Raw genomic sequence first — 27,547 nt, forward strand, 5'->3', positions numbered from 1 at the left:
AAGAAGCTGAAGTCTCGCGATACTTTCTTCCTTTGTGTAGATTGAACTCTGTTAGACGTGTTGAGACTCTAGATTTTATAATCCGCTTGCTACTCAAACCTCAGTTCAACATCTACCTGCGGATCGATACCAGAGTCACGACTGTGTCAACTGTGCGCCACCTCAACAGGTAAGAGATGTGACGTCGGTTAGCAGCGTTAGCTCCCGCCGCTAACACGCGGCTAATGTTAGCAGCTTGTAGCTTAGAATCGCCACTTCTAACCATCTGGACCTGCCAGGTGTTCCTGGGTTGACCTGATTTTGTTATGGGGGTTCAGTTAAACCGGGATTTCTGTTTATGTTTTTATCGAAGAGTTGAAACAGAACCCGTTATAAACGCGGTTCCGACCCAATAATAATTCTCCCGTTACCCCCCCTTTTTTTTGGGACCTGGTTAATGTCGTAATCAGGCGACGGAACGATTACGTCACAAGGTAAATGAAGGCGGATGTCATGTTCTCTCCTGGTGGTTGAAGGTTTCCACTGGGTGAATGCTTCCTGTATGTAATTCCTGACATTCCTCAGGACACACCTGGGTCTGGCACCTGGCAGGTGTGTTTTGTGATGTTAATGTTTCAGTAACTTTATTTGTTTTTATTGTACAGGTTGAAGATAAAGTTGATGTTATTGATTCTGATCATTGATCAATCGCGGTTGCTTTCTTTCAGACGCAGCGAGTCACCTCATTGTCTCCATGGCAGTAAGACGAGGACACATCAGGTATCTGAAGGTGAGTCTATTAATCAGGCTTTTTGACAGAATGTTGATCAATCTGATGATTAAAATTTATCACTAAACGGCTTTACTGTCTCTTACAATGATGATGGTGTGCTCTGTCACCATGGTTACAGTGAAAGAAGCTCTTAATACGGGAAAAATCTGGTTTTATACTCATGCAACATCAGCGTATGGTCAGTTACGGTGTCACCGCTGTGGGCTCCACGTAGGTCCACGGAGGCTTGTGGTTACACGGAAGAACTCCCTTGTGATTGGTCGGTTTGTGATGACATGTTTTCCAGATTTCTGCAGCTTCTTACTGAATTTGTGCTGTAACTTGTGAGACACTGCAACATGATGCCGTCACAACCTTTGTCTGCAAGAGCACGTCTCCGCAGACACGGCTCTTACCGTACGCAGGCACCGCTCTTACCGTACGCAGGCACGGCTCCTACCGTACGCAGACAGCAGTCCTACCATACGCAGACACGGCTCCTACCGTACGCAGACACGGCTCTAACCGTACGCAGACACGGCTCCTACCGTGCGCAGACAGCAGACCTACCGTGTGCAGGCACGGCTCCTGCCGCACGCAGACAGCAGCCCTGCCGTACGCAGGCACGGCTCCTACCGTACGCAGACAGCAGCCCTACTGTATGCAGGCACGGCTCCTACCGTGCGCAGACAGCAGCCCTACCGTGTGCAGACACGGCTCTTACGTACGCAGACACGGCTCCTACCGTACGCAGACAGCAGCCCTACCGTACGCAGACACGGCTCTTACCGTACGCAGACACGGCTCCTACCGTACGCAGACAGCAGCCCTACCGTGCGCAGACAGCGGCCCTGCCGTATGCAAGCACGGCTCCTACCGTACGCAGACAGCAGCCCTACTGTATGCAGGCACGGCTCCTTCCGTGCGCAGACAGCAGCCCTACCGTAACCAGGCACGGCTCCTACCGTACGCAGGCACCGCTCTTACCGTACGCAGGCACGGCTCCTGCTGTACGCAGACAGCAGCCCTACCGTACGCAGACAGCAGCCCTACCGTACGCAGACAGCAGCCCTACCGTACGCAGACACGGCTCTTACCGTACGCAGACACGGCTCCTACCGTACGCAGACAGCAGCTCTACCGTACGCAGGCATGGCTCCTACCGTGCGCAGACAGCAGACCTACCGTGTGCAGGCACGGCTCCTGCCGTACGCAGACACGGCTCCTACCATTCGCAGACAGCAGACCTGCCGTACGCAGACACAGATCCTACCGTACGCAGACACGGCTCCTACCATTCGCAGACAGTAGATCTACCGTGCGCAGACACTGCTCCTACCGTATGCAGACAGCAGACCTACCGTAAGCGGACAGGAGCCCTTCGGTACGCAGATCTATTTCTACATGGAGAGTTTAGAGAGCTGAGAGGAGCCCAGTGCATCATGGGACTTCCCCTAGCGGCAGAATGGACTAGAGGAATGGATCAGGGTCACCAAGCCACACCCAGTATCAGGAAAGAAATTTGGAAGATAATCTGAAGATAGAGAGGGGGTCTGATATCTGAAGCCAGACTAGGAACTGATTCCACAGAGAGGGAAGGTTCTGCTTCCCATTCCACTTTAGAACCTCTAGGAACCAGCAGTAAACCTGCAGTCTGAGAGTGAAGTTCTGATGGGACAATCTGGAGCTCTTTAACATCTCAGACTGATTAATCAGATTAATCAAACAAACTGATTGGTTTCGTCAGGCTTCATGGAGCAGTAAATCTGTAGGATTGTAGGACGGATGAGCCTGCAGAGATCAATAAATTTATTTGTTGGACTCCATTTTCAGTTTGGTTGTTCTGTAACTGTTTGACCAATCACACCTGTCCAACCCCCCCCCCAGGTGTGTGAAGTCCAGACGTCTCAGAGTGAAGCCAGAGACGCTCAGCTCGTCTCCAAAGGAGCTGCTGCAAAGGTGGGTGCTGCCTTCTAATTGGCTGAATCTGTTTGTGGGCTGTTGTCACAATAACAAAATTTTCTGTGAGATAAATTTTCGCAAGACTGTGACTGCCATAATAATGCAAATACACCCTTTTAAAGATCAATAAACTTTCATTTCCAAAGAACATGTTAAACTGGAACTGGAAGAAATTTTAAATAACAAAACGATAAATAGAATGGAGTCTCAGTCTCATTAGCGATGAATAAAAACCAACCAAAAACAATAAGTATGACAGAAAATAAAGTCTCTGTTTTGTACACAAAATTACCCTTCAAAAATATATTAATATAAATAAATAATAATATAAAATTTTTGTACTGTCATCGTTTCCGTTTGTGAAGCTGAAATATTTCCCTCATCGCTGCGTGTCAGACTGATCTATGACTGAATGAACCGCGATGCTGCGCTTTTCCACACATGCCAAGAAGCTGACCCAAAAGTAACGTAGCCCACTGAGAATCCTCCCAAACCGCTCGATTAGCCGGCATCCCTCTTAGATTAGATTAGATTAGATTAGACTTTATTATCTCACAGTGGAGAAATTCACTTGTTACAGCAGCTCTTGTTATAGAATAAAGTACAGAGAGGCAAAATAAGGTGAACATGCATCACAGCAAGAAAGTGCAATAGAAATTATTTACAAGTCTAAGAAAAGCAAAAATATGTACCGTTATAATATAAAGATATATATATATATATATATATATATATACATACATATATTAGTTTAGTTTAGTTTATTTGTTCTGCACATATCACATAGGATATAGTACAAGGAGGGGAACGAAACCCAGCAAGGGTTTATACAGAGTTCCACTCCTGTTACAAATTATATTTGAATGGCACGCAGACAAAACAAGGAACTTATGAAATATAGGAAAACAAAAATACTAGTTAAGGAGAGCAAGGTTAGCTGAAGAAAGACATATGATTACAGTAGTTGAAGAAGTACACGGAGGTAAGAGAAAAACAAACAATGAAAAAAAAGACAAATTAATAAGGAATTAGCATAGTAAACAAATAATCACAAGAAATAAATGTATTTACAAGTGAGCAAGCAACATACGGATAATAGCTGAGAATTTCAGGAGGTAATTAGATCGAGAGGGATAGTTATCACAAGCAGACTAGATATTCTTTCAACTGCCGTCGGAAGACAATCGGAGAGGATACAGATCTCAAAGTTAAACTTAATTCACTCCAGAGCTGGGGGCCTCTAAAACTGAGGTCATTTTGATGACCTGAGGTTCTTGAGAAAGGAAGGACTAAATTAATTTGTCTGTGTCTTGTTTGATGAGAATGAACATCAGAAATAAAAGTAAAGAAGTTATGTAGTGTAGCTGGGAGATCATCCCTCTTATAAATAAACTTATGAATGAACGTACAAATTTGAAAAATACTGACTTTTCCAATAGGTAAAAGGGAGTATTTAATAAATAAAGGTGCAGAAGGTGCGTATTTAGTGGAGTTAGAAATCATCCGTAAGAACTTCTTCTGGATTTTGAGGATTCTATCAAGATGAGTGGGATGAGTCGCTCCCCAGACTATATTACAGTAATTTATGAATGGGAACAAAAAACTATAGTATAGGGTTAGATGTGCTGAGGAGTGAATCAAGGGATAAACAAGTCTTAAAATATTTAGCATCTTAGAAGATCTTGAGCAAACCAGATCAACATGTTTAGACCAGGTTAGCCCCTCATCTATCAGAACACCCAGGAATTTGATTGAAGCTACTTGTGTAACTACAGCTCTGTTAATTTCTATGTGAGCATGTTCTTTTGCATAAAATTTGTTGATGTTGTGAAAGACGATAAAGTTGCATTTTTTAACATTGAGGGTTAGCTTGTTGGTTTGAAACCATACAGATAAAATAGATAGCTCATCATTAACAAGTTTAATCAGGGTGTCAAAGTCCTCATGTACTGCTATGAGATTAGTGTCATCAGCAAATAAAATGGGAAAAAAATGTTCGCAGGAAATAGGTAAATCATTTATATAAATTAAAAACAATAATGGACCCAAAATAGAACCCTGAGGAACCCCAAAAGGAATAGTTAAACTTTCTGAAGAATGACCATTGAAGTATACAAATTGTTCTCTATTGTTGAGGTAATTGTAAAACCAGGCTAGGGCAGAGTCTTTCACACCATAGCTATTTAGCTTTGAGATCAAAATATCATGAGAGACTGTGTCAAAAGCTTTACTTAAATCTAGAAAAACACAGAGGGCAAATTTTCTATTGTCGAGAGCATTGGATATATAATTTACAAGCTGAATTAGAGCATGTTCAGTGGAGTATTTTTTACGGAAGCCATATTGATGTTTGAATAAAATATTGTTTGAAAGTAGATGTTCATTTAATCTATTGTAAACTAGTTTTTCGAGTATTTTAGAAATACAGGGCAGAATGGATATAGGACGATAATTCCCAAACTCCTTCGTGTCACCCGATTTAAAAATAGGAATAACTTTAGCAATTTTAAGGTCGTGGGGAATAATTCCAGACTGAAGTGATAAGGAGAGAATGTGGGTGAGGGGTTGAATTAAATGATCAATAGTTTCCTTAATAAGGATACTCTTGATTCCATCGTGCCCAGGTGCAGAGTTCTTTAATGATAGAATTATATCGCGGACCTCCTGAGGTGTAGGGGTGTCAAGATTTTTAAGCAAGGAATACTGTCCATTAATTTGACTACACGGATCAATATCTGTATCCTTGATACCATGAAACAGAGCAGATCCAATGTTGGTAAAAAAATTGTTAAAGCCTTCTACTATATCCTTAGAATCTGAGAGGTACCCATTATTAACTTTCATTTGGGAAAGAGCTGGCTTCTTATTACGATGAAGAACTTGGTTAATGATGTTCCAGGTTGATTTGATGTCGTTAGCAGCTTTATTAAATTGAATCGCGTAAAACCTTTTTTTTGTCCTTTTTACGAGGCCTGTGAATTTATTTCGATATTTTTATAGGTATCTATATTATAAGGAGTAGGTTTAGTGATAGATTTCCGATATAGCCTATTCTTCTTTCTAGATTGTTTCTTCAATTCATCAGTAATCCAAGGTTTGTCTCTGAGCACCCTAGATTTTGGAACTGTAAGGGGTAAACTGGATTCCAGAACAGAATTGAAGAGTAGCAAGAATTGATCATAGGCTTTATTTACATCCTGCTGCATCAAGACCCCATCCCATATAATGGAACTGATAGCTGATTTAAAGGCTGCTATATTTTTACGTGTGAATTTGCGTGTTTTTGTTTGTACAGTTTCTAGGTTATTATTATGAGCTACGAAATTGGTGTACATAATTTGAAATACTGGGAAATGGTCAGACACATCGCACCGTAACAAACCAGCTGTAGTTTTGTAATCCAGAGAATTAAACAAAATATTATCGATGAGAGAGGCCGAGGATCTAGAAACTCTGGAAGGTCTCGTAATTAAAGGGTAGAAATTTGCAGCGTACAGGGTATTAAGAAAATCATGAGTAACGATAAGTTCTTCTTTGAGGAGATTTAAGTTGAAGTCTCCATGTATAAGACACAGCTTGTGTTCATTGAATATACGTCCTAAGATTGAATCAAGCGCATCGATGAAAGTTTTAATATCAGAATCAGGGGGTCTGTAAATGCAGCCGATCACAATGCTTTTCCCGTGAAATTGAAGGCACGACGGAATTTCAATAAATAAAGATTCCACTAAAGTAGAATTAAGGTCATAACTCAGGTCCTTTCTGTGGATATAAGTGTAAAAATCAGAGACATAGAGTGAAACTCCTCCTCCTCTTCTGTTTTCTCTAGAAGAATGAATAGCATTGTACTGAGACAAGGAATAGAGGTGTGAGACATTATTGTGGAGCCATGTTTCCGTAAATGCTAGAACTGAGAATGAATGTGACAAAGTTGATAGTAACGTTTTAAGGTGATCGAAATTTCCTTGGAAACTACGTGCATTCATATGAATCGTGGAAAAAACAATTTGATTATTAGGAATCGAACGAGACAAGAAATTAAACTGCTGCTCTGTATAATAATCACAAGACATTTTGACCGATTTTAAGTGAGTATAATTAATGTCAGGATTAAAAAGAGTTTCGTAGATCCCAGTGTTATCCAAGTTCAGTTCAAATGGGTTTAGAATCTGTGAATCTGATTCAATTTTCCCAGTTCTTATAATGTCAATAGATGCCAGGATAAGAAAATGATAGAGGTGTTACCTCGAGAGAGTAACATCGCAAAATGACGACTCACGATCCACCAACTCCGCAGGCCTACTGGAGTCAATCCTTTCCAGCAAATAATAATAAAACTGTCAATCCGCTGGCAGCAGAGACCGGAGAACAGCAGACAGATCAGCTTCATTTGAATTTATCCAGTTGATTTAATTCCCGTATCGCCAATACTTTCACATCCTCAGGTCGTAATCCATTTGTCTTAATCCACACTTTGCTGTTTCGAATCCATGTCGACTGAATATTTCCATTTTTACGCAGAAGTCGTGCTTCTTTCGCGATATCGGCATTCTTCTTTGTGAGATGCTCGTTCAGATAAACTTTCGTCCCTTTTAATTTCCCCGCCTGCCTCAACAGCGCAACTTTGTGTTTGCGATTCACAAAGCGCACTAAGATGGCAGGAGGCCCCAGGAACTTGGAATCTTGCTTCTTGGTCAGCAAGTGGCATGCAGAAAAATTACCACTGCAAACTTCGATATCTTTGCTCTCCAGGAAGGAAACGACCTGTTGTTCCAGAGATTGTGTCTCTTCCTCCGGGGCGTTCTCATTGAGTACACCTGCCTCTGGGTTTACCACCCTCGCATAGGAACGATGTTTTGTTTCTAACCCGGTGATAATGAGATCATCTATTCGCGTGTATTGTTCAAGATCCTCGATTCTTTTCTCCAACACAGCGATTTTCGCGTCTTTCTTGATGAGTAACTCCTTGAGCGACAAAATGTCGGCTGACAGTTTCTCATTCAACGCCGTCAGATTTTCCTGCTTGGTTACGTTTCTCAGTGTTGCATTAATTTGTTCCAATTGTTCCTCCACTCTCTTCATCTGAGCCATCGTGGGCCCCCCCATGGCAGTAAAACTTATGAAAAACTAGTTTACTACCAGGAAATGGGGTAAATTCAAGTCGAGAGAAATTTGAGAAAAATTCCAATTCCAAAGATCTCAGAGCTCTCCTCTGCCCCCGCTGCTACTGAGCTGCGTACCACCATTTTCCAACTGCGTATATGTATGTATATATACATACATACACACATACATACATACACACATACATTATATATATATATATATATATATATATATATATATACATACACACACACACACTACATCCATACATAAAATAAAATAAAATATAACAACAACCTCACAGACTATATACATATTTACATGGTGATGGTGGGATATGAAGAATATGATGATATTGATAATGGGGGGTATTGCACAGTAAAATATAAATAAATATTACACAGTATTATGACTATACAGATAAGTTGTACAGTCTGACAGCAGTGGGAATGAAGGACCTGCGGTAGCTCCTTCCTACACTGAGGGTGTCTCAGTCTGCTGCTGAAGGAGCTGCTCAGCCCCCCCACAGTCTGGTGCAGTGGGTGAGAGGTGTTGTCCATGATGGATGTGAGCTTGGCCAACATCCTCCTCTCACCCACCTCCTCCACAGAGTCCAGCGGGCAGCCCAGGACAGAGCTGGTCCTCCTGACCAGCTTGTTCAGTCTCTTCCTGTCCCGGTCGGTGCTGCTCGCTCCCCAGCAGACAACGGCGTAGAGGACAGCAGAGGCTACCACAGAGTCATAAAATGTCCTTAGCAGAGGCTACCACAGAGACATAAAATGTCCTTAGCAGAGGCCTGCATACTCCAAAGGACCTCAGTCTCCTCAGGAGGTGGAGGCGACTCTGGCCCTTCTTGTACAGGGCGTCTGTGTGGTGTGACCAGTCCAGTTTATTGTTGAGGTGAACACCCAGGTACTTGAAACTGTCCACCCGGTCAATCTCCTTCCCCTGGATGTTCACCGGTGTGTGGGGTAGTGTCCTTCTCCGGAAGTCAATCACCATCTCCATGGTCTTACTGGTGTTTAAGCACAGGTGGTTGCGCTCACACCAGTCCACAAAGTCCATGATGACTGACCGGTACTCCAGCTCGTTCCCCTCAGACACACAGCCCACAATGGCTGAGTCGTCAGAGAACTTCTGGAGATGACAGCTGCTGGTGTTGTAGGTGAAGTCCGAGGTGTAAAGGGTGAAGAGGAACGGTGAGAGCACTGTTCCCTGAGGGGCCCCCGTGCTGTAGACTACCACCTCAGACACACAGTTCTGCAGACGCACGTACTGTGGCCGGTTGGTGAGGTAGTCGATGGTCCACGCAGCTAACTTTCCATCCACTCCAGCTCCTTCCAGCTTCCCCCGCAGCAGCGCCGGCTGGATGGTGTTGAACGCACTGGAGAAGTCAAAAAACATGACTCTCACGACGCTCCCAGCGGTCTCCAGGTGAGCCAGCGCCCTGTGCAGTAGGTAGATGACAGCATCATCCACCCCGATGTTTGGCCTGTAGGCAAACTGCAGCGGGTCCATCGCGGTGCACACCACGGAGCGGAGGTGACCGAGGATGAGCCTCTCCATGGTCTTCATCAGGTGGGAGGTCAAGGCGACGGGTCTGTAATGGTTCGGTTCCTTCGCGTGTGATATCTTAGGAACCGGAACCACACAGGAGGTCTTCCACAGGACAGGGACCTTCTCCAGGCTGAGGCTCAGGTTAAAGATGTACCTGAGCACCTCACAGAGCTGGTCTGCACAGGTCCTGAGCAGCCTGGGGCTGATGCCGTCGGGTCCTGCAGCTTCCCTGTTCTTCAGCCGCCTCAGTTCTCTCCTCATCTGGGCCGATGTAGGGGAGAGGGGGGAGGAGGAGGGCAGTGGGGGGCTGGTGGTGGAGTCCATTGGTGTGGAGTGGAGATGGGGGGTAGGTGAAAGTGGAGGTGAAGATGAAGGTGGTCGGGGGAAGGTGATGGTAGACGCTGGACTGGGGATGTGTGAAGAGGGGGGAGGGGGGGCAGGGAGAGTGGGGTTTGAATCAAATCTGTTAAAAAACAGATTTAAATCATTGGCCCAGCGCTGGTCTCCATCAGCTGTCCCTCTGGCACCACTCTGTCCAAATCCAGAGATCTCCTTCAGCCCTCTCCACACGTCCCGTGTGTTCTTCTGCTCCAGCTGCTCCTCCAGCTTCTTCCTGTAGCTGTCCTTGGCCCGCCTGATCTTGATGTGTATTTCAGTGTGAGAAATCGGAGGTTTAGCGCGAGAGCATAAGAAGCCATTCAAATGCACGAGTCTCATGACCGATTGGCAGCCCTGTAAACAACGGTGTACCGGCTCGTACAGGTTAGTGCTTCACCACGGTCTCCTGCTGCAACATGCTGCTGTCACGTATGACACGAGAGACAACCCTCCCAAGAAACCAGAGCCTTCAGTCGAAGTGCTCCATAGTGAAACCTGCTGTCATACACAGTCTATGGTAAAGATAGAAAAAAAAAATACCCCAAAATTATTGCAGCCGGCAAACTCATCTGGCAAATGTGCAATTAATTAACGACAGGCCTAGTTGTCACTGTCCCTGCTCTAGTCCCACAGCAGATCAGATCTAGTTCCAGATCTGGATACTGTGGTTCTACAGATTACCTGACTGAAGATTAGGGCTGGATGTTCTAGAAAAAAAAGCATATTAATAAAAAAAATTACATTGAGCAATAATTATATAAAAAAATTTAAGATATACTTTAAGTGCAGCCCTGGCCTGTTCATGCTGTTGCTTAGTAACCATTTAATAAAGAAAAAACAAACACCGAGTTCATGTTCACCCCTTCGTTCATCCATCATTTTAACCATCACTGACGGATTTTACAAAAGAAAAAGAAATCGGCTGTAGAGACGACGTCCGTAAATACTGACAAAGAATAAATTCACCAGAAAATCTGGTAAATAAATATTTAAATAAACTTTTGATGAAAATAAACTGAATAGCTTCTGCGGTTCCGTTCCGACCTCCAGCGCGGTTCCGTTCCGACCTCCAACGTGGTTCCGTTCCGACCTCCAGCGCTGTTCCGTTCTGACCTCCAACGTGGTTCTCTTCAGACCTCCAACGCGGTTCCGTTCCGATCTCCAGCGCGGTTCCTTTCCAACCTCCAGCGCGGTTCCGTTCCGACCTCCAACGTGGTTCTCTTCAGACCTCCAACGCGGTTCCGTTCCGATCTCCAGCGCGGTTCCTTTCCAACCTCCAGCGCGGTTCCGTTCCGACCTCCAACGTGGTTCTCTTCAGACCTCCAACGCGGTTCCGTTCCGACCTCCAGCGCGGTTCCTTTCCGACCTCCAACGTGGTTCTCTTCAGACCTCCAACGCGGTTCCGTTCCGACCTCCAGAGCGGTTCCTTTCCGACCTCCAACGTGGTTCTCTTCAGACCTCCAACGCGGTTCCGTTCCGACCTCCAGCGCGGTTCCGTTCCGACCTCCAACGCGGTTCCGTTCCGACCTCCAGCGCGGTTCCGTTCCGACCTCCAACGCGGTTCCGTTCCGACCTCCAACGCGGTTCCGTTCCGACCTCCAGCATGTCCATAGCACATTTGGTCATTTTTTTCCAGATACTTTGCTATTTACTGCATCAATTGTTCTTTTTTTATCGTGGATCACGAGATGCACCTCCTGTGATGTCGTGATCTGGCGAATCCAGCAATATGGATCACCTTCACAGGGGCTTTGTGTCTGACATGCTCCTGATGTGAGTTGACGTGCCACAAAGGTCGGAACGAAACCGTGCCTTACCGGGAATCGTTAGCATGGTTTCGCGCTGGCCAAAAGTTACATTAACTCAGAGAAGGTAAACTTAGCCTGATGAACTAAACGTTATTAATATTAAACATCCCACACCCCGTCAGCATCTAACGTTGGTAACACAGCAGTGCGATTCAGAGATTCAGATTCAGTGAGATACGGTTAGCTGAGACCGGCTGTAATGCCCGTCCAGGGGCGTCACAGCTGTGGGGATTTCATGGAAACGGGCCAACACCCACAGTTACTCCGTGTTTTCAGTTTTTTTTACTTGGTGCAGTTTTGTGCAGACATTGATGCTCCAGTCGCTGTCTGCCTCTGCCCTGTCTCTGCCTACTCTTCCTGCTCTTCTTCCTTTCTTGTTACTCCTTGAATTGCGTGACTGTCAGTGATCAGCTGATCGGCTTTACTGCCGCAGGTACTGTCTCTTGTTTATCATTCAGCTCGTGTTGAGGAGGAGGAAGTTAGCAGGATGGTGAAACGGTAGCACATTTTAATCAGCCTGTTGTTTGCTAGTATGTGTGTTCAAAAGCCGCCTGCTGCACACACTTTGTACACACCCCAATGCCCGACTCCACCGACCACCACAACACTCGCGTCCCTCACCGGTGCCAGGGGAGCACCACAACCTGCTACCTGGTCTGTGGGAAACACTGAATTTCCTCCGCCTCTTCTTGTCTTTAGCAGTACATCTTTAGAAATACACATGCTCTCTGTTGTGGTTTGAGAGGGGCGGGGCTTGGTGACGGTGTGCGCCTTTGTGATTGGTTGGGAGGAAGTAATGACTGTTTTGTGAACTGTGCTATAATGAAACAGGAAACTGTTTTTCTATTGAACTTTTCATCGACCCTTTTTTATTCTGTTGCACCACACATCTATCAATCAATACATTTTGAATTATCGTCCAGCTCTACTGCAGAACCAGATCTGGATCTAGCTCTGATCTGTATTGTGATGTAGATCTGATCAGATCTACTTTGTTCTCTGTTCTGCTTCCGTGGTGGCTACCTGACCTTGTGCTGTCCTGTCTGCTGTGTGAGAGCTGCAGGTGTGTTGACAATGATGTAATGCGTTGATGTCATTACCTCAGGAACTGTACGATAACGGCTACATCGAGCAGGTGATGGAGGACGAAGACTCCCGGACCAACCTGATTGTGAACTACCTGCCTCAGAGCATGAGTCAGGACGAGCTGAGGAGCCTGTTCAGCAGCGTTGGAGAGGTGGAGTCGGCTAAACTGATCCGGGACAAAGTAGCAGGTAAATCCAGCAGTTCTACCACCGCAGTACTGACAAAGTACTACTGCAGTACTGCAGTGATGATGCACAGCACAACCAACCCTGTTCTGAAGCAGAACACTCACATCTCCAACGTTTATACTGCGGTTCTACAGAGTACCAGACTGCAGAACTGCTACAGAACCACTGAATGGACCATCCAGTAATATTTTTACTGCAGTAGTTTTTTTTTAAATTTATTTATCTTTTATTTATTTTTACTCTAAAACAAAAGTTGAAGTATCTCTGCTGTGTCTGATGTTCCACTGCAGTGTTAAGTTCACCTGGGGGAAGCTCGCTGCGTTCCCTGGTTTGGTTTAGTTAAAACAGGAGAAGCTCGCAGTGTTTTATGGTTTGGTTTAGTTAAAACAGGAGAAGCTCGCCGCGTTCGCTGGTTTGGTTTAGTTAAAACAGGAGAAGCTCGCTGCGTTCGCTGGTTTGGTTCAGTTAACACGAGAGAAGCTTGTCACGTTTTCTGGTTTGGTTTAGTTAACATGGGAGAAGCTCGCCGCATTCGCTGGTTTGGTTTAGTTAACACGGGAGAAGCTCGCCGCGTACCCTGGTTTAGTTTAGTTAACATGGGAGATGCTCGGCGCGTTTCGTGGTTTGGTTCAGTTAAAACGGGAGAAGCTCGTTGTGTTCGCTGGTTTGGTTTAGTTAACATGAGAGAAGCTCATCACGTTTTCTAGTTTGGTTTAGTTAAAACGGGAGAAGCTCGCCGCGTTCCCTGGTTTGGTTTAGTTAACATGGGAGAAGCTCGCTGCGCTCCCTGGTTTGGTTTAGTTAACATGGGAGAAGCTCGCCGCGTTCCCTGGTTTGGTTTAGTTAACACGGGAGAAGCTCGCTGCGTTCCCTGGTTTGGTTTAGTTAACACGGGAGAAGCTCGCCGCGTTCCCTGGTTTGGTTTAGTTAAAACAGGAGAAGCTCGCCGTGTTCGCTGGTTTGGTTTAGTTAAAACAGGAGAAGCTTGCTGCGTTTGCTGGTTTGGTTTAGTTAACATGGGAGAAGCTCGGCGCGTTCCCTGGTTTGGTTTAGTTAACACGGGAGAAGCTCGCTGCGTTCCCTGGTTTGGTTTAGTTAAAACAGGAGAAGCTCGCCGTGTTCACTGGTTTGGTTTAGTTAAAACAGGAGAAGCTTGCTGCGTTTGCTGGTTTGGTTTAGTTAACATGGGAGAAGCTCGGCGCGTTCCCTGGTTTGGTTTAGTTAACACGGGAGAAGCTCGCTGCGTTCCCTGGTTTGGTTTAGTTAAAACAGGAGAAGCTCGCCGTGTTCACTGGTTTGGTTTAGTTAAAACAGGAGAAGTTTGCTGGTTTGGTTTAGTTAAAACGGGAGAAGCTCGGCGCGTTCCCTGGTTTGGTTTAGTTAACATGGGAGAAGCTCGCCGCGTTCCCTGGTTTGGTGTAGTTAACACGGGAGAAGCTCGCCGCGTTCCCTGGTTTGGTTTAGTTAACACGGGAGAAGCTTGTCGCGTTCCCTGGTTTGGTTTAGTTAACACGGGAGAAGCTCGTCGCGTTCCCTGGTTTGGTTTAGTTAACATGGGAGAAGGTCGCCGCGTTCGCTGGTTTGGTTTAGTTAAAACGAGAGAAGCTCGCCGCGTTTTCTGGTTTGGTTTAGTTAAAACAGGAGAAACTTGCTGCGTTTGCTGGTTTGGTTTAGTTAACATGAGAGAAGCTCATACCGTTTTCTAGTTTGGTTTAGTTAAAACGGGAGAAGCTCGCCGCGTTCCCTGGTTTGGTTTAGTTAACATGGGAGAAGCTCGCCGCGTTCCCTGGTTTGGTTTAGTTAAGACGGGAGAAGCTCGCCGCGTTCCCTGGTTTGGTTTAGTTAACACGGGAGAAGCTCGCCGCGTTCCCTGGTTTGGTTTAGTTAACATGGGAGAAGCTCGCCGCGTTCGCTGGTTTGGTTTAGTTAAAACGAGAGAAGCTCGCCGTGTTCGCTGGTGTGGTTTAGTTAAAACAGGAGAAGATTGCTGCGTTCGCTGGTTTGGTTTAGTTAACATGGGAGAAGGTCGCCGCGTTCGCTGGTTTGGTTTAGTTAACATGGGAGAAGCTCGCTGCGTTCGCTGGTTTGGTTTAGTTAAAACAGGAGAAGCTTGCTGCGTTTTCTGGTTTGGTTCAGTTAAAACGGGAGAAGCTCGCCGCGTTCCCTGGTTTGGTTTAGTTAAAACGGGAGAAGCTCGCCGCGTTCCCTGGTTTGGTTTAGTTAACACGGGAGAAGCTCGCCTTGTTACCTGGTTTGGTTTAGTTAACACGGGAGAAGCTCACCGCGTTCCCTGGTTTGGTTTAGTTAACATGGGAGAAGCTCACTGCGTACCCTGGTTTGGTTTAGTTAACATGGGAGAAGCTCGCAGCGTTTTCTGGTTTGGTTCAGTTAAAACGGGAGAAGCTCGCCGCGTTCCCTGGTTTGGTTTAGTTAACATGGGAGAAGCTCGCCTCGTTACCTGGTTTGGTTTAGTTAACATGGGAGAAGCTCGCCGCGTTTTCTGGTTTGGTTTAGTTAAAATGGGAGAAGCTCACTGCCTTTTCTGGTTTGGTTTAGTTAAAACGGGAGAAGCTCGCCGCGTTTTCTGGTTTGGTTTAGTTAAAATGGGAGAAGCTCGCCGCGTTCCCATGGTTTGGTTTAGTTAAAACGGGAGAAGCTCGCCGCGTTTTCTGGTTTGGTTTAGTTAAAACGGGAGAAGCTTGCTGCGTTTTCTGGTTTGGTTTAGTTAACATGGGAGAAGCTTGCCGCGTTCGCTGGTTTGGTTTAGTTAACATGGGAGAAGCTCGCCTCGTTACCTGGTTTGGTTTAGTTAACATGGGAGAAGCTCGCCGCGTTTTCTGGTTTGGTTTAGTTAAAATGGGAGAAGCTCACTGCCTTTTCTGGTTTGGTTTAGTTAAAACGGGAGAAGCTCGCCGCGTTTTCTGGTTTGGTTTAGTTAAAATGGGAGAAGCTCGCCGCGTTCCCATGGTTTGGTTTAGTTAAAACGGGAGAAGCTCGCCGCGTTTTCTGGTTTGGTTTAGTTAAAACGGGAGAAGCTTGCTGCGTTTTCTGGTTTGGTTTAGTTAACATGGGAGAAGCTTGCCGCGTTCGCTGGTTTGGTTTAGTTAACATGGGAGAAGCTCGCCTCGTTACCTGGTTTGGTTTAGTTAACATGGGAGAAGCTCGCCGCGTTCGCTGGTTTGGTTTAGTTAAAACGGGAGAAGCTCGCCGCGTTCCCTGGTTTGGTTTAGTTAACATGGGAGAAGCTCGCCTCGTTACCTGGTTTGGTTTAGTTAACATGGGAGAAGCTCGCCGCGTTCGCTGGTTTGGTTTAGTTAAAACGAGAGAAGCTCGCCGCGTTTTCTGGTTTGGTTTAGTTAAAACAGGAGAAACTTGCTGCGTTTGCTGGTTTGGTTTAGTTAACATGAGAGAAGCTCATACCGTTTTCTAGTTTGGTTTAGTTAAAACGGGAGAAGCTCGCCGCGTTCCCTGGTTTGGTTTAGTTAACATGGGAGAAGCTCGCCGCGTTCCCTGGTTTGGTTTAGTTAAGACGGGAGAAGCTCGCCGCGTTCCCTGGTTTGGTTTAGTTAACACGGGAGAAGCTTGCCGCGTTCCCTGGTTTGGTTTAGTTAACATGGGAGAAGCTCGCCGCGTTCGCTGGTTTGGTTTAGTTAAAACGAGAGAAGCTCGCCGTGTTCGCTGGTGTGGTTTAGTTAAAACAGGAGAAGATTGCTGCGTTCGCTGGTTTGGTTTAGTTAACATGGGAGAAGGTCGCCGCGTTAGCTGGTTTGGTTTAGTTAACATGGGAGAAGCTCGCTGCGTTCGCTGGTTTGGTTTAGTTAAAACAGGAGAAGCTTGCTGCGTTTTCTGGTTTGGTTCAGTTAAAACGGGAGAAGCTCGCCGCGTTCCCTGGTTTGGTTTAGTTAAAACGGGAGAAGCTCGCCGCGTTCCCTGGTTTGGTTTAGTTAACACGGGAGAAGCTCGCCTTGTTACCTGGTTTGGTTTAGTTAACACGGGAGAAGCTCACCGCGTTCCCTGGTTTGGTTTAGTTAACATGGGAGAAGCTCACTGTGTACCCTGGTTTGGTTTAGTTAACATGGGAGAAGCTCGCAGCGTTTTCTGGTTTGGTTCAGTTAAAACGGGAGAAGCTCGCCGCGTTCCCTGGTTTGGTTTAGTTAACATGGGAGAAGCTCGCCTCGTTACCTGGTTTGGTTTAGTTAACATGGGAGAAGCTCGCCGCGTTTTCTGGTTTGGTTTAGTTAAAATGGGAGAAGCTCACTGCCTTTTCTGGTTTGGTTTAGTTAAAACGGGAGAAGCTCGCCGCGTTTTCTGGTTTGGTTTAGTTAAAATGGGAGAAGCTCGCCGCGTTCCCATGGTTTGGTTTAGTTAAAACGGGAGAAGCTCGCCGCGTTTTCTGGTTTGGTTTAGTTAAAACGGGAGAAGCTTGCTGCGTTTTCTGGTTTGGTTTAGTTAACATGGGAGAAGCTTGCCGCGTTCGCTGGTTTGGTTTAGTTAAAACGGGAGAAGCTCGCTGTGTTCGCTGGTTTGGTTTAGTTAACATGGGAGAAGCTCGCTGCGTTTTCTGGTTTGGTTTAGTTAAAACGGGAGAAGCTCGCCGCGTTCGCTGGTTTGGTTTAGTGAAAACAGGAGAAGCTCGCCGCATTTCCTTGTTTGGTTCCGTGTTCGTGAATTTGGTATCAGTTTAATTAGCTGGTAGGATGTTAGCTACTTTCACCAAACAAATGGATCCTGTTTAGTCAGTAATTTTTTCTGGGTTCTGTTTTTTCTGCAGCTGGTTTTGATGTTTTTTGAAATTTTTAAATTCATTTCCTTGTATTCTTCTTTTGCTAAATAAACTCAGTTATTCTTTCAGGGCAAAATTTTTGTGTGTTTTTTTTTTTTTTTTTTTTTTTTTTTTTTCTGTCACGACAAATGTGTTTACACTTTTTTATAGTATAGTATTTGTTTCTGTCGCTGGTGAATTTGTTGTAATTTTATTTTAAAAACTGTATTTAACAAAACTTGTTTTTGGTTAAAAGTCTGAGAACAGACTTTACATTTCTGATGTTAATGGCTTTTGTTTGAGTTGAATCAGATTATTTCTTCAGGCCGATGTAAAAACTTTCAGATCATAGATTTGATCAATAATTTGTTTCCATTAAGAAGTGGAAAATCTTTTTTCATAAAAATGTTTTATTTTGAATATGTCCATATGGTATTTGTTTTCACCTTTCTTGTTTTTTTTTTTTTCAGGATGTCATGTTTGTGAAGGTTTTGTTAAATGTTTGAAGATCCTGAAGTTTAAAATTTGAACAAACTGAGAGAATTGTCAAAATAACGTTACTGTGCGACTCTGGGCGTTGCTGTACAACTCTGGATGGTTCTCTGCGAGTCTGGGTCTTTTCGTCTGGTTTGGGGCATTTCTGTTGGACTTGATGCACTTCTGTGGAATTTGGGATGCTTCTTTTGGATTTGGGGCTTTTATTTATTTATTTTTTCTTTTTCTTTAAATTCAGGGCGTTTCCGTCAGGTTCTGGATGTTTCTGTTGTTTTCGGGGTATTTTGGTCTTTTGTTGGATTTGTGGCGTTTTCGTGATGAAAATCCGGCATCATGCTGGAATTCCGGTGTGTGCCAATTGATGGGAGAAAAAAATGTGGAATACATGGGTGCAAGGAAAAACAAAAATTGCTGACTGCTGAATCTAGACCTCTTACTCTCAACTATAAACATCATTTACCATATTTTCCGGACTATAAGCTGTACTTTTTGGGTGGAGCAGAGGGGGCCATCTAAGTGTCCTTGTTTGCTGTACCCTGTGGCTACTCACCCCTCAGTTTTAATAACCCTCAGGGTTCTGGCTGTCCTCAGCCACCCTCTGGGTTGGTCTGGGGTGGACCATGCAAGCGTACCGTATCTGATGATGCTACCAAGAATAGCCTGATAGAAAATGCGCCTGACCCCAGGTCGGATCCCGAACAGCTTGAGTCTGCGTAAGAAATGAAGCCTTTGAGCCGTCTGCAGCACAGATAAGATTCGGGGCGTTGCTGTTGGATTCAGGGAGTTTCTGTCAGAATTGGGGCATTTCTGTCTGATTCCTAGCGTTTGTTGGATTCAGAGCATTTCTGTTAGATTTAGAGTGTTTCTTTTGGATTCAGAACGTTTGTCTAATTCGGGGGGTTTGTCAGATTCGGGACATTTCTGTCGGCTTCTGGGCGTCTGTTGAATTCAGGGCATTTGTCAGATTTGGGGCGTTTCTGTCAGATTCAGAGCGTTTGTTGGATTCAGGCGTTTCTTTCGGATTCGGGGTGTTTCTGTCGAATTCAGGGTGTTTCTGTCGAATTCAGGGCGTTTCTGTTGAATTCAGGCCATTTTTTGGATTCAGGGTGTTTCTGTCAGATTTGGGGCGTTTTTTTTTTTTTTTTCTCAGATTAAGGGCGTTTCTGTTGAATTCAGGCCATTTTTTGGATTCAGGGTGTTTCTGTCAGATTTGGGGCGTTTTTTTTTTTTTTTTCTCAGATTAAGGGCGTTTCTGTTGAATTCAGGCCATTTTTTGGATTCAGGGTGTTTCCGTCAGATTTGGGGCGTTTGTTTTTTTTCGGATTAAGGGCGTTTCTGTTGAATTCAGGCCATTTTTTGGATTCAGGGTGTTTCCGTCAGATTTGGGGCGTTTGTTTTTTTCGGATTAAGGGCGTTTCTGCCGAATTCAGGCCATTTGTCAGATGGGGGGGGGGGGGGGGGGGGGGGGGTTCTGGCGGATTCAGGGTGTTTCTGTCAGATTCCGGGCGCTTGTGGGATTTTGGGTGTTTGTCTAATTCGAGGCATTTGTTGGATTCGGGGCTTTTCTGTCGAATTCCAAGCATTTCTGTCGGATTCAAGATGTTTCTGTCATACAGGGTGTTTGTCGGATTCGGGGCGTTTCCATCGGATTCAGGGCGTTTGTCGGATTTGGGGCGTTTCTGTTGGATTCAGGGCGTTTTTGCTGCGTTCGGACGCTGCTTTGGGTCAGAACCTAACGGGCGTAACGTTTCATTTTGGACCAGTTGTGCAACATGTTGCTGTCGTGGTGCGACAGACAAGTTTTCTCGGTTTGTTCGAATTGTTTTTCCAACCTTGTAAAGAATGAGCTGATTTCTGATCTGTGCTCAGTTTTAACTGTTTATTTCTGTGAGAAATCTGAACTCTGTTTGTTTGTTTCTTTCTGTCCAGAATCTGTAACGGCTGCAACGGACAGTTTTGTTATTTTGTTGTTTTCCTTTGTGTTTCTCTAGGCCACAGTTTAGGTTACGGCTTTGTTAACTTTGTTAACCCTAGTGATGCAGAGAGGGCTATCAGTACCCTCAATGGCCTGAGGCTACAGTCTAAAACTATCAAGGTAATGTGCCACAGGTGCTCTTTGATTTTCCTGTCTCACCTGATATTATGTTCCCTGGACAGTAGAAGGCGCTCACCTGCAAACTGTCTGACGGATGAAGGTATTTTTAAAACTCTGCTGTCATGTTTCAGTTTTTCTGACATGTTGGCACTGATTCTGTGACTTTCTTCAGTTCAGTCAGATGATGTGCCAAACTTTTATTTCCATCAATTAATGCTTTTTTGTTTATTTTTTACTTTTCTTTTTACAAATGACCTGAACCTGTTTGGGTGTTTTTATATTTGATTTATTTATTTTGCTTGAAACAGTTCTGGATAACTGTTCATTTTATTTTCACTGATTATTTGAATATTTTCTAAATATTGTTTTTTATTTGAAGACTGTAACTGTATTTTTTTGTATTGTTGAAAGTGTTTTGGAGAATTTTTTTTATTTTATTTGTGTTTATTTGTCAGAGTTGGATGATCTGACTCGTCTCCTGTCACCTGCCTGTAGGTTTCGTTCGCCCGGCCGAGTTCGGACATGATCAAAGACGCAAATCTTTACATCAGCGGTTTGCCGAGAACATTGAGTCAGCAGGACCTCGAAGACATGTTTGCTTCCTTTGGACGGATCATCAACTCCAGAGTTTTGGTGGACCAGGCTTCTGGTAATTCTGGTAAAACACTTCTTAGACCAGAGTGCATCCAGCAGAGCTTTAATCCAACACAAACTTATCAATTATCTTGTTGGAGGAGTTTCAAAAATACAGATAATTGACAGATATAGTGAAGAAACCCAAAACCAGACCAGAATTCAGGGTCTGGACCAGGACCAAGGATCTGGAACCCCTTCCAGAAACCGGGTTGTGTAAAAACTCTGCGTTTTCCGTTCCAGAAAGAGAGCTAAGTCTTACCCTGCCGGTTACCGTGGTAACTAATTACCATGGTACCAGAGTAACTGACTCTGCAAAGTAAACCTATTCGTTGGCAGGTTCACTACATACCTGAGTGTCTACCTGGTCCAGCTGTCAGACACGGGTTGTCATAGCAACAGGATTCTAGAGTGAATTGATACACAGATTTTTATGGGCATCAGATGGTCTATAATTCCTCATCAAACGAGTCGTACATGTCCAACATCACCAGGGATGTGAGCTGATACACAGCTGTCACACCCCCCAATATTTATTTATTTATATATATATACATATATATATATATATATATATATATATATATATATATATATATACAGACGTCCATGTAGTTCTGGACGTCTGTAGCTGGTAAAGGTCTGATCCACGGCAGTAAAAAGTGACTTGGTCTTTCTTCTCATTCACATTCTCCTTCACACACCAGAGTTGGAGTTCTTCATTTTACTCGGTAGGCTGTTTGGTTGTCAGCAGACGTGTACAGTCATCCGTCACATTTTTAAAACATAAGACATAAAAAACATAAAAATATCTAAGTTTAAGCAGGTAATTAAAACCGATGTGCCGAGACTTCATTCCAACAATCTAACAAGGTACATAAAAAAGTAATAGATCACTAATAAGCAGCGGAAGTATCGGCAGCTACCGCTTGGTCTCTGTAGATGGGGGTAGCGACTGCTCAGGGTTCTGGTCCTGGACTAGTGCTGTTCTGGCTGAGTATCAGTGGAACTGAATGAATGATTAACTGCCTTCTCATTGGCTGTTCAGGTGTGTCTCGGGGCGTGGCCTTCATCCGCTTTGATAAGAGGTCTGAGGCTGAGGATGCAGTCAAACATCTGAATGGGCACACACCTGCAGGCAGCTCTGAACCAATCACAGTCAAGTTTGCTGCCAACCCCAATCAAGCCAGGAACTCCCAGATGATGTCACAGATGTACCATGGCCAATCACGGCGCTTCGGAGGCCCAGTTCATCACCAGGCTCAGAGATTCAGGTGTGTGACTCATCGGTAAACCATCATCAGGTGCATGTTGCAGATGTCGATGTCTTTGGCCACACCGCCGCCTCGGTGACTTTCTTCTGTTCGCCTGAAGGTGGACAGCAGTGAGCATCAACTGGCGGCCTGTGGGCCACATCCGTCCCACCACAACTTTCTATCCGGCCCCAGAATATTCCAGAATTCTGGAATTTATTCAGTTTTATTGCTAAAAAATCCAATGAAACAACTGTGTTCTGAAAGAGGCCTCAGCCTGCCTTTATTAATAATGACGATAAACTTGTTGATCTCATTAATTTTTACTCTTTATCTGTAGTTCTTCTCCCTGCGTGCGCTTTCCCCACCACACCGTGCGCTTTCCCCACCACACCGTGCGCTTTCCCCGCCACACCGTGCGCTTTCCCCTCCACACCGTGCGCTTCCCCCGCCACACCGTGCGCTTTCCCCACCACACCACACCGTGCGCTTTCCCCACCACACCACACCGTGCGCTTTCCCCGCCACACCGTGCGCTTTCCCCGCCACACCGTGCGCTTTCCCCGCCACACCGTGCGCTTTCCCCACCACACCGTGCGCTTTCCCCGCCACACCGTGCGCTTCCCCCCCCACACCGTGCGCTTCCCCCCCCCACACCGTGCGCTTCCCCCCCCACACCGTGCGCTTTCCCCTCCACACCGTGCGCTTCCCCCCCCCACACCGTGCGCTTTCCCCTCCACACCGTGCGCTTTCCCCCCCCACACCGTGCGCTTTCCCCCCCCCCACCGTGCGCTTTCCCCCCCACCCCGTGCGCTTTCCCCGCCACACCGTGCGCTTTCCCCCCCACACCGTGCGCTTTCCCCGCCACACCGTGCGCTTTCCCCCCCACACCGTGCGCTTTCCCCCCCACACCGTGCGCTTTCCCCCCCACACCGTGCGCTTTCCCCGCCACACCGTGCGCTTCCCCCCCCACACCGTGCGCTTTCCCCGCCACGTGCGCTTTCCCCCTCCACACCGTGCGCTTTCCCCACCACACCGTGCGCTTTCCCCTCCACACCGTGCGCTTTCCCCGCCACACCGTGCGCTTTCCCCGCCACACCGTGCGCTTTCCCCGCCACACCGTGCGCTTTCCCCACCACACCGTGCGCTTTCCCCTCCACACCGTGCGCTTCCCCCCCCACACCGTGCGCTTTCCCCTCCCACACCGTGCGCTTTCCCCGCCTCACCGTGCGCTTTCCCCTCCACACCGTGCGCTTTCCCCCCCACACCGTGCGCTTTCCCCCCCACACCGTGCGCTTTCCCCGCCACACCGTGCGCTTTCCCCCCCACACCGTGCGCTTTCCCCGCCACACCGTGCGCTTTCCCCCCCACACCGTGCGCTTTCCCCCCCCACACCGTGCGCTTTCCCCCCCACACCGTGCGCTTTCCCCGCCACACCGTGCGCTTCCCCCCCACACCGTGCGCTTTCCCCGCCACGTGCGCTTTTCCCCTCCACACCGTGCGCTTTCCCCTCCACACCGTGCGCTTTCCCCACCACACCGTGCGCTTTCCCCCCCACACCGTGCGCTTTCCCCCCCACACCGTGCGCTTTCCCCCCCACACCGTGCGCTTTCCCCGCCACACCGTGCGCTTCCCCCCCCACACCGTGCGCTTTCCCCGCCACACCGTGCGCTTTCCCCGCCACGTGCGCTTTCCCCCTCCACACCGTGCGCTTTCCCCACCACACCGTGCGCTTTCCCCTCCACACCGTGCGCTTTCCCCCCCACACCGTGCGCTTTCCCCCCCACACCGTGCGCTTTCCCCGCCACGTGCGCTTTCCCCCTCCACACCGTGCGCTTTCCCCGCCACACCGTGCGCTTACCGCGCCACACCGTGCGCTTTCCCCCGCCACACCGTGGGCGTCTCAGTGTCATCAACATAAACAGCATTGACAGAAGTCAGCTATGCGCTGGGGACGTCACGATTACAGTTTCTTTGTACGATTATTATCTAAGAAATAATGATTTTAATATTATTGTGCGTAAATCGTAAAATCTATAATGTATAAAATCACCTGAACGCTATCAGTTCTATTCTTTTTATGCCAAAATAACTCATTAATATAAAAACAGCGTAAAGGAAGGAAGAAGTCTGGTTCCAGCTAAATCTGCTCTCCTGTGGAAGAAGAAATAAATCCTACACATTAACTCTGGGTTTCTCAGATTAAAAGGCTGCAGGTCCTCTACCTGGACGAGGGAGGCTTCTTACTGTAAACCACCTCGTGGAAACATTTCTTTTCAACATGAGTAGAGTTTAGAAACCAGAGAAACCTCCAGCTAGCCTTGACCTCCAGCTGCTGCTGGTTGGGACAGAAATCAAACGACAGCAGTGAAAATAAATCAGACGTGTCTGGAATTAGATGCTGTTTCTTCTGTGTACTGTGATTATTTTACATGTTTAATGTAACATTCAGTGAACGCATCACGTTGCTGTCAGACCAACCCGTCGGACGTGATTACAAAGCAGCAGATGACACGATAACATTTCCTTTTAATGCTGCGTAGAGAAACGTTAGCACCATTTTCCAGACTACATTTATATTATATTTATTTTTCATGTACATTCAGCTTCACCGTGGCATAAAAAGCTGGAGGTTCTCCTGCAGGCGGTGGAACGGATGTGTTTCCTTCTTTCTCTGCAGCCTCTTCCAGGCTGGTGAGCCGTCCTCCACAGTCCAACAAGCATGTCTTAATCCCTTAGTTTGGAGGGAAGAACTCTTCATCTGCGTAGCGTCCCACTCAGGCCACCGTAGTTTCCCGCTCGCCGCCATAGTATCTGGTACACCTTCTTCTCTTGTTTTCTGTTCTGTTGGTGTCGCTGAATAAACATAAATAAAACATCAGTCAGACACCTGCAGCTGATCCAGAACTCTGCTGCTCCAGTCCTCACTAAGACCAAGAAAGTGAACCACATCAGTCCAGCTCTGAGGTCTTTACACTGGCTGCCGGTCCGTCAGAGGATAGACTTTAAAGTTCTGCTGCTGGTCTAGAAAGATCTGAATGGTTTAGGACCAACATACATCAGAGACCTCTTGACCCAGTATGAACCTACCAGAACCCTCAGGTCATCTGGATCCAGGTTCTTATCAGTTCCAGAGTCAGAACCAGACATGGAGAAGCTGCATTCAGCTTCTATGCTCCACATGTCTGGAACAAACTCCCAGAAAGCCTCAGATCAGCTGAAACACTCATTTTATTTAGATCCAGGTTAAAGACCCACCTGTTCTCTGCTGCATGGACTAGTTTTTATTTAGAGTCCAGGAGCCTCATTTTCTAAAGCTGGCATTGGAACAAAGTCCGGCCTACGCCCAACAGTCACCTTGTGGGATTTATAATAAACAAACTGGACTGGAAAATTTTCTTCCTCCACGGCAACTCTGAACCCGACGTACGCACAAAATCTAGCTAAACAGGAACCGGCGACACCAACGGTCCAGAATAAAACCAGGAAATGATGTGAAATGTGAGACATTTGTACATAATCCACTATCGCCTTCCACCTTACATGTTAGATATTAAAGCTGTTCGTAGAAATAAACACATATTCCATATTAATCCTCCTAAGAGCCACACTCGGGAAAACCAGGATTTCCAGGAAAAAGGGAGAAAATGTTAATAAGAAGCTCAACCACTAAAACATGTTCTGTCATTGTGGAACAAAACTTCATGTTATAAAACCCATCCAGATAAATAAGGAGCCAGTCTGCTGCCAGCATGTAGCATCAGTGTGGAAAGTAGCTCTGGTCCTTCGTTCCAGCAGAGCGGGACCAGACTGGAGGCTGGAGGTCTAGAAGTGATGCTACGCTAACGAAACACACAAGAGGAGGATTTCCTTTATTTATTCTTACACAATGTTTTTATTCTTGTCCTCATTTCTGTCCACACGTCTTTATTTCCTACAACTCCTTGTCCACCTGGTTAATAGCGGTGATGGTGGCCCTCTGCACCACCCACCCAGCTGGAGCACCGCCCACCCAACTGGAACACTGCCCACCCAGCAACTAGAAAGAAATATTTAACACTAAATGAATGAATGCATTTTTATTGTACAACAAATACATCAGTAATCACTAAACGTCAGATGTCCCAGGGTCAGTAAATGCAGCATGTAATGTACTTCTACATGTTGTTCTGCATCATTTCTACCGTGTTCTAGATCATAATTCAGAATTCATCCATCATCGTCTCACCAACCGTCTCCATGGCGATCATTTCTGTCCTAAAAGCAGCAGATGTGACGACTGAAGTTAAACATTGATGAAGAAACTCTGATAAAACTGATGATCTTGGATAAAAACAGCTTTTTCTTTTTATCATTGAAGTGTGTTTGTGCAGCCGTGACAAAAGTCCTACAGCAGCTTCACCCAAAGTAACACCTGCTGGTAAAACACACCATCAGCTGTTTGTTTCACTCGTTTTTCTTTTTTACGTCAGATAATCGCTTTAGTTAAAATAATCAGTTTAATATTTAATCAGATCTAGACCTGAAAAGGTCTCATGTGCCCCCCTTTTCCTGGTCAGGGCTCCGGCCCCCGTCAGAACTTTTCTAGACCCGCTGGTTGGATGTTGCCTCAGTAAGTCTGGACTTAAACAAACCTGACGAACATCTGATTCTTTTTGTTTCCAGATTTTCTCCAATGAGTGTGGACCACATGGGCGGAGGGGGCGGAGCCTCTGGGAACTCGTCCTCTGGTTGGTGCATCTTCATCTATAACCTGGGGCAGGAAGCAGACGAGGCCATGCTCTGGCAGATGTTTGGGCCATTTGGTGCCGTCGTCAACGTGAAAGTGATCCGAGATTTCAACACCAACAAGTGCAAAGGCTTCGGCTTCGTCACCATGTCGAATTACGAAGAAGCTGCCATGGCGATCCACAGCCTGAACGGGTACCGTCTGGGAGACAAGGTCCTGCAGGTGTCCTTCAAAACCAGCAAGGGACACAAGTGATGAGGAGAAGGCAGCGACGGGCGGATGCGCCGTCACGCTCTACTTACATAGTTTTTTATTTTCTGTCTCTTTAGCTAACAGTTAGTTTGTGGCCGTTTTTTCCCAGCATGCAGTTCTTCGTAGCATCATTCGCTCTGAATATTTGGACATTTTTCCACACTGAGACTTGCAGGATGATTGACAGGTCCACACAGATGTTGTATCTGTGCTGTTAACCTGGTGAACAGGTTTCTGACACGCAGCATCTTTTACTTCCCCGTTTCCTTCAGTTTTCTGTCCAACTGCAGTGTTGTTAGACTGTAATAAACTAGTTCATGGAAACGGTCCCGTTGTGCTCATTTACTGGAACACGTGTGAAATGAAAGTCCAGGATGGACCTGATCTGTTATTCAGTGTTTAATTGAACCAGAAAACATGAACCTCAGACTATTACTCGCTGTTGGTGACGTAGCCTGGCAGAAAGAAGCTCCATCAGGATCTCACCCAGCC

The 27,547-nt window shown here is 46.2% G+C and overlaps 1 protein-coding gene across 2 annotated transcripts; it reads left to right on the forward strand.

Moving 5' to 3' along the window:
* On the forward strand, positions 1-27,380 carry LOC121652936 (ELAV-like protein 1). Of its 2 annotated transcripts, none has more exons than XM_042006087.1 (8): positions 1-169; positions 708-769; positions 2,639-2,710; positions 12,668-12,836; positions 20,085-20,188; positions 20,684-20,846; positions 21,870-22,095; positions 26,740-27,380. In XM_042006087.1, exons 2-8 carry the CDS (start codon positions 734-736, stop codon positions 27,056-27,058), a joined length of 1,089 nt encoding a protein of 362 aa, XP_041862021.1. In that variant the 5' UTR covers positions 1-169; positions 708-733; the 3' UTR covers positions 27,059-27,380. The 2 variants fall into 2 exon arrangements, with proteins under 2 accessions (XP_041862021.1, XP_041862022.1); XM_042006088.1 differs by having other exon boundaries at positions 4-169; positions 20,684-20,837.
* Positions 27,381-27,547: the final 167 nt, after the last annotated feature.

The sequence above is a fragment of the Melanotaenia boesemani genome, chromosome 14 (genome assembly GCF_017639745.1).
Source record: "Melanotaenia boesemani isolate fMelBoe1 chromosome 14, fMelBoe1.pri, whole genome shotgun sequence".
Taxonomy (NCBI): domain Eukaryota; kingdom Metazoa; phylum Chordata; class Actinopteri; order Atheriniformes; family Melanotaeniidae; genus Melanotaenia; species Melanotaenia boesemani.